Source organism: Astatotilapia calliptera, chromosome 7 (assembly GCF_900246225.1).
Source record: "Astatotilapia calliptera chromosome 7, fAstCal1.2, whole genome shotgun sequence".
In the NCBI taxonomy this organism is placed as follows: Eukaryota; Metazoa; Chordata; class Actinopteri; order Cichliformes; family Cichlidae; genus Astatotilapia; species Astatotilapia calliptera.
The window spans coordinates 58,470,445-58,477,996 of NC_039308.1; the positions used below are offsets into that span (position 1 = coordinate 58,470,445).

The window sequence follows — 7,552 nt, forward strand, 5'->3', positions numbered from 1 at the left end:
GCATTTGGCGGGAATGGGGGTGAGTGCCACAGGTCTGAAATCGTTCAGACATGTGACATTTGACTGTTTTGGGATGGGAACGATGGTTGCTGCTTTGAAACAGGATGGTACCAGTGAACAGGACAGCGAGGTGTTATATATAGAGGTGAAGACGTCCGCCAGGTCCGCAGCACAGTCTTTTAGCACCCGGCCCAGCACTCCATCCGGCCCGGCCGCCTTCCTGGTGTTAATGCTCCGGAACACACGCCTCAGCTCATGAGTGCTCAGGACCGGAGCAGGGTCGGTTGAGGGGAGAGGGGACAGGACAGGGTCGGTGTTCTCCCTGTCAAAACGGGCATAAAAGAGATTTAGATCCTGAGCCAGAGTAGAACTGTCGGCTGAGGGTAGATATGCAACAAGTGATTGTATTTAAGCTGAACTCGTTAATGCAAGCACCAAAACACATGACTCCAAACATTAGACAGTAAAACCTCAAGCACACATCTTGACCTGTCGTGTTTCATAAATGGAAGCACTTAGAGCTTGCATGCTTGTGGTCATCGATGTTCACATCATTCTTTGGACTGTTTACATTTTGTCTCAAATATTTTTAAAAAAAAAGAAGCAAAAAGCAAAGTTCACATTTGATTTGGAAATTGTATTTTTGAGCGGCAAAGAACAGTTAGGAACTTCAATGTATAACCCTCCATTTCCAAAGGCGTTGAGATGTTGTGCAAAATGTAATGATGTAATCATTTTTAAAGATATATAGTTAACTGAAAATGTCTGTAGGCACCAGTACATTAACAGTTCTGACAAACCATTATGTTGTAGTAAAATTATGCTGGTTCCACCATTTCAAATGAGAATATGTCCTGCACTTGTCTTCCCTTCCATGATTTAGTTAAAGTTAGTAGACAGTTGCTTGCCTAAAAGAAAAATGTCAGACTTTATATTTGTTTGTTAACTTTTAAGGGGCGACCGTGGCTCAGGGGGTTGGGAAGCGTATCTGTAACCGGTAGGTCACCGGTTTGATCCCCAGCTCTCTCTGTTCTGGTCGTTGTGTCCTTGGGCAAGACACTTTACTCTACCGTCTACTGGTGTTGGCCAGAGGGGCTGATGCCACGATATGGCAGCCTTGCTTCTGTCAGTCTGCCCCAGGGCAGCTGTGGCTACAACTGTAGCTGCCTCCACCAGTGTGTGAATGTGAGAGTGAATTAATAGTGGAATTGTAAAGCGCTTTGGGTGTCTTGAAAAGCGCTATATAAATCCAGTCCATTATTATTATTACTTTGGCGTACATGAACATTGTGATCCAAAGTGCATTTTATTCTTTATATGCTTTGCTTTAGTGTTTATGAAACTGTATGAACTAAACCCTGAGTACACTCGATCTTCATTCTGAATAAAACTGAACTGTTACTGTACCTTCATTACACATGCCAATTAGTGTAAAAATTCAAGATGTACTTTTACAGCTTAAACCATTTGAGGTTAATGCACAGTGAAGTTCCTCTTGCATTACATTGTTGGGATTTTACCTCATAACTTTGCCTTTAACGGGGTAAAACCAAGGGAACTGAGGAATATGCAAAGTGTGGACAGATATTCTTCTGGGTGTTTCTTAAGGTGGCCCGCGTGAATGGAATTGTCCCACTTCTTTTCTGTGACATCCATTCCACGCCTTCGCCAGTAACCGGCCAAGTCCGCCAAATTTCGTGGGTCACACAGTGGATCGTTGTTACAGTAGAACATCAGCACAGGAGCGGTGACGGGCGTATTCCAAAACACATCCAAGCCTATGTCAAAGTAGTCCACGGTGTGGCTTTTAAACTTGTCAAAGTAAAACATGGCTGTTTGCTTTACCAACCACTCACATTTTGGAAATACAGTTTTTCCCAAACCTGAGAAGAAAGAAGGAAAATAATTATCAATTTTGCAAGAAAAGGAAAACAAGAATTAGATAAAGTGTGAGTTAATGGTAACTCACCTATAGCCATGTGCTCAAGGGATCCTGCCACCATGCTATCATAAATCTGTCCTGTGATCCTTTTTGTGAATGCCTGATATTTATTTGTATCCTTCGACACATGCACAAGGAGCTGAGAGAAGGTATATCCACCGATTGAAAATGCATGAACAAGCAAGGGGCGGGACACGAAGCGCTCGCTCTCCAGCAACTCCAGTAATGTCTTTCCATGTTCCAGACCCCAGCGGGGCCAAAGGAACCCTTGCACCTTTAAAAAAAAGGAGAAATTCAATCAGCCTTTCCGAAAATCATTTAAAAACATACACACACACTAAACTTTGAATATAAAACTGAGTGAATTCATTTTTCAAAGTAAGATCAATGCGCGACATTACAGTGCTCCCACAATGTCCTGGTGGGGTCCCATCTACTGTTGCCTTTTTATGAGTTAGGTTTCCATTGCAATCTTAGTTTAATACAAACTTTCTTCACATTTATCTAATGCAGTTTCATTCTTATAGTGCTACTTCACAGATATAGACCTTAAAACACTTTACAGTTTAAAGAAAAGGAGCCTTTAATTTGACAATCTGAACGGTGATATTATGGCAACAGTTGTGGACGAAGAACTTCCTTTTAACAAGTTTAAACAACTTCCAACAGAGGGTGGGGGGAGTAATCTGATCACAAAAAGGGGGGACAAGGGGAGAGAGTAGGGAAAAGGAAATGATGTACAACAGTTTCATATAAATGCATCGTGAACAGAAAAGTGGGTATTATATCATGGGAAGTCCCCAACAGCTGAGCCTACAGCAGCATGATTTATGGATGATTCGGGGTCATCTGATCCACCCCAACTATAAACTTTTAAGCCTAATCTTCAAAGTACAGGTTGTCTCTCTCAACCTCAACCGCACAGAGGCTCGATAATGTAAGGCTCTGCCTTCTATTGTACTTTTAGTAATTCTGGGAAGCACAAGCTTGCACTCAGAGCACATACTTCTAGAAAGACTATTATTCATTAACTGCCCTGTGATGCATTTTAGCGATAAATACAAGAATAAAACACACGGTCATACTGTTTTAGCTGACTCAGAAGAGCAGCTATACAGTTAGTGTGAGAAACCGATTAAGTTTAACATATGCTCCAATTTCTCAGTCCCTGAATTCTTACCTCGCTCTCAAATACTAGCACGTCAAATCCTGTGTTGAAGTAGATGTCACAGTACTTAACCAGCGCTTGAGGACGTGAACCCAACCACGGTAACATCAGCAATAGAGGTTTGTGCCGTTCTGAGGTCCGGTTCTGGCATCCAGGGACTGCAAATGTTGCTTCATTCATGAAGAACGTGGCATTCTTACTTATGCGGTGGGCAGTAATGCCTCTGCTAAGAGCTACACTTGCAAACATGTCAGCAATTGTAGGGCTTTCATTTAAGAGAGAGAGGAGTATTCAAAAACGCAAGGCTACCTGGATAAAAGAGAAAGACACATGACACATGCATGAATTTGGAATAATAAAAAACAGAGAACCAGGAAGGTAGACACAGAAACCACAAAATAGGGAAAAACAAAGAAATACAAAGATCAAGAATAACTAAGAATGACAGAAATCAAAGCAATCATTTATAACCAATTCTGGTCCTATGTTTTGCCTATGAAAGTGTCCCTCCAGGGGGGCATGGACCCCTTAATGATCCTCTATCTAATCACACGAGCCAAGGTGTGTAGGTCACAGTCAGCCAAGGTTTCAGGTGAATTCACTGTGAAACCCAGCCCCAACCTGTGATGTGATGTGATTTAGTGAGGTCAAGAAGACAGATGGTTTGAAAGAGGACTGAAAGAAGCCATGTCCACTGTGAACGATCATCTTTGAACAGAGGCGGTGGTTTATGACACCAACTGTCTGCCATCTATAATCCAGTTTTGAGATCCTTGCCCAGACGCCTTAACGCCCACTCACATCCTGGGCCTGTTGACCTCAGGAAATCACATGATAATGTGGGGCTAGTTTTCACAATGAGTTCACCCGAAACCTTGGCTGATTGTGACCAACACCCGTTTTTTACATCTTGGCTCGTGTGATTAGATCATTAGGGGTCAATGTCCCCCTGGGGGAATCTCCCATTGGGCTTAAGTCTGGGACTCTCCACCATTTGACCTTAGAACTGAAGAAGCTTCTCGGATGAGAGTTGAAACGTCTTCAAGCAAAAACATATTTCTGTAACTTCTTGATGTACTTACACCTACAATACTTCTACACAGAAAAAAATTTGTAATAAGTAATAATAATTTTATTTACCAGAATGATATAGTATAACACTACAATATACTTAAAAGGATTACTCATACTGTATTAACAATGTAATAATCTCAGTTATAAAGTTATATTTTAAATTCAACATGTTGACACCTGTAAAATTGTTCAACTCTATAACGTAGCTTCTTCACTGTTGTTTGGCTTGGTTATTTCTTTCACTGAATAATGCAAAAGCTGCACACAAGTTATGCGTGTTACATAGGACTGCTCAGAGCCTACAATAGCCTATAATCAGACCAAGTAAGCAAAATGGTAGCGACAGTGCCTTATGTCACAGCATATTTTTGCAAAGTATGTCTATAGGAAGGTCACAACCTCTCTGCAAGAGCATATGCACACAGCCACACACCATTAGCTGACAGGTTTTTTTATTTGCCAAAATTGGAGTACTTGGAGTACCTGTACATGTTTAGGCAAAATTTGAAAATATGAATATGTTAACTTTATATCTATATTATATATTATATTACATTTATATTAAATCTATACATATGTCATCAATTTCTTGATATATCACCAATGATGCTTCTATGCAGAAAAAAACAGTATAGGAATTTTATTTTTCTGCATTATATAGAATAAGTATAACTCCATATCAGACTTTAAAGGATCACTTATATTTTATCAACATGTAATAATGTTACTTATAATGTTATAAATCATATTGAACATGTTGACACAAATTGTACAACTCTCCATAACTTATGAAAGCTGTTTCCCTGTTGTTTAGCTTGATTATTTCTTTCACTGAATCATGCAAAAGTTGCACACAAGTCAGGGATGTTATCTAGGACTGTTTTAGCCTATAGCAAGACGAAGCAAGGGAAATGGCGGAGACAGGAGTCCTATTTCACAATGTAATGGTAAATGGCCTGCATTTGTATAGCTCTTTTCTAGTCCCTAAGGACCCCAAAGCGCTTCACACTACATTCAGTCATTCACCCATTCACACACACATTCACACACTGGCGATGGCAAGCTACATTGTAGCCACAACTGCCCTGGGGCGCACTGACAGAGGCGAGGCTGCCGGACACTGGCGCCACCGGGCCCTCTGACCACCACCAGTAGGCAAACATGGGGTTAGTAAAATGTACTTTTGTACGATTATTTCTGTAGGAACCACCAAACTGAGGGGGCATGCCTCTAATCATGCATGCACATACATACTAAATGCAAAACAACTGCCCTACAACAAAATAACGATTTTGTTACAATTTTCCTATCATTAATTGTAGCTGTTTTATTCCTCATGCATTAACTTGTGGTTAGCGATGGCTACTGATTATTCTGCTCAAAGTCGCAGGAAAACAAACATATACATGGATGCTTGCTTTGTGCTGTTCTTCAGCTGCAAAACAAACTTACTGGCAGCTCATACATTTTACCAGTTTAAGCTATTTCTCCTTGTAATTTTCCTTTTTATTTTTCTCAGAAAAAAGATTTCTCCGCTCACTGCTGCTACAAGAGCCGTTAAAGTTGAGCTAAGCAAACAAAGCTAACTGCATAGAGCCCAAATGTCCCCAACCACCACCAAAACCCACCCACTCATTTGGCGTACAATTGTCTAGGTTTTTTTTGTTTGTTTTTTTAAATCCCCTTAAACATATGGGGTTAGCCTTTCTTTCACAGCCAGCTGAAACAAACAACAAACAAACAAATGCAATGCTAATTTAAGACCAAAACGAACTTACCGTCAAAGCATGGAAAGCTTTAGCTAGTTAAACCTAGTAGCTATTTTCTGTGGCAGAGTTACAAAAGTGCATCCAATTATATTGTAGTAATATGTCGTAGGTAAGAATAGGATGTTCCCAAACACCTAGTTTGCAACAAAAGATAAAAAAATAATTAAAAAAAAAAAGGTTAATATTAAGCTATATGGACATCTCCCAAGTGAGTCTGACGTGAGGACGGAATTGATCACAGTGTGGGTATCTAAGTCCTCCTCTTAACTCCTCCTCCTTCTTCTTCGTGATTTTCTGTAACTGCATATTTTCCGCCACCTACTGTGCAGTCTGAAAATATCTGGACTGTCACCCACTGTAAATCATTCGCCTCTGCCTGTCTGAGCAATGTATTTCCAATATAACAACCCTATAGTAACTGAACTGCAAATTTACAGATTTAATTTGAGTGGTTCTTTTGCGACCTCCTGCGAACTGCGACCTGTTCAAGCATTTATGCAGTATTTTTGGTAAGTCCACCACCAAGTTCCAAGTTTTCCCCTTTTGTGAATAATACCAGGAAAATACTTATCCTGGAACCTGTGGATATCACTGATTAGTGGGCTTCCTGTATTTGGCTGATTTTTATATTTTTATAGCTGCTTCCATTTCGGCTTCTTCTGTCTTCCTTGACATAATCAATGAGCGAGTTTCACTCTAATTAAAAACCAGCCGATTTATATATATATATATATATATGTATAATTTTTTTTCTACTTTTATAGAAAAAATATATATATAAAAATATATATATATATATATATATATATATATATATATATATATATATATATATATATATATATATATATATATATATATCATAAAGGGAACTTATTAATAAATTCCCTTTATGATTCCAGCTTTTCATGAAAAAAAATCTGTGCTTCCCTATGAACTTGAGTGACATCCCGTTCTTAATCCATGGAGTTTAATATGATTTTGGCACACCCTTTTCCCACAAGGTTTAAGAGTGTGTTTATGGGACTTTATGACCATTCTTCCAGAAACACATCTGTGAGGGCAGACAGGGATTTTGGATTTTGGCTCTAGTTGTTGACTGGAACACCGGAATTCAATTATTTAAATATAAATCATAGTATTTAGTATATCATTTAGTATATCATAGTATTTCCAAGGGACCTCTGACATTTTACACATCTTAATCAAATTTGTTCCACTGTTTCACGTTCAGAATTATTTTAAGATTTGTACTCATTTTAATGTATGTTTAATGAATGTTGGAGTTATTACAATTACAAAAACGAATGCTGAATAAACATTTCACTCAGTTCTTCTTTCAAAGACACTTGTGATGCCTGTCCTCAATGAACATGCTTTTAGATTTATGTTCTAAGAATTCACTTGAGTTTCCACAAAGGGATGCATGTGATTGTGGCATTGCCCTCATTACTTTGACCTCCTTTGTTGGTCCAATAACAGACAACTGAGGTGAAGTGTAAAGGTCATGTTTGTATACACATGTTAAGAGGGCATCACTGTATAATATTGTACTGTACATTTTGTCCCATCTTCATCTTTTTTTTAAAGTAAGGGAAT

General features: G+C 39.0%; 1 protein-coding gene across 1 annotated transcript; it reads right to left on the reverse strand.

Annotated features, from left to right (window-relative positions):
* Positions 1-291: 291 nt before the first annotated feature.
* On the reverse strand, positions 292-6,312 carry LOC113026880 (uncharacterized). The gene is made up of 5 exons (XM_026176117.1): positions 5,963-6,312; positions 3,123-3,419; positions 1,970-2,216; positions 1,521-1,883; positions 292-322 (listed from the first exon to the last, which is right to left on the reverse strand). The coding sequence occupies exons 2-4, from the start codon at positions 3,357-3,359 to the stop codon at positions 1,522-1,524; spliced, it is 846 nt and encodes a 281-aa protein (XP_026031902.1). The 5' UTR covers positions 3,360-3,419; positions 5,963-6,312; the 3' UTR covers positions 292-322; position 1,521.
* Positions 6,313-7,552: the final 1,240 nt, after the last annotated feature.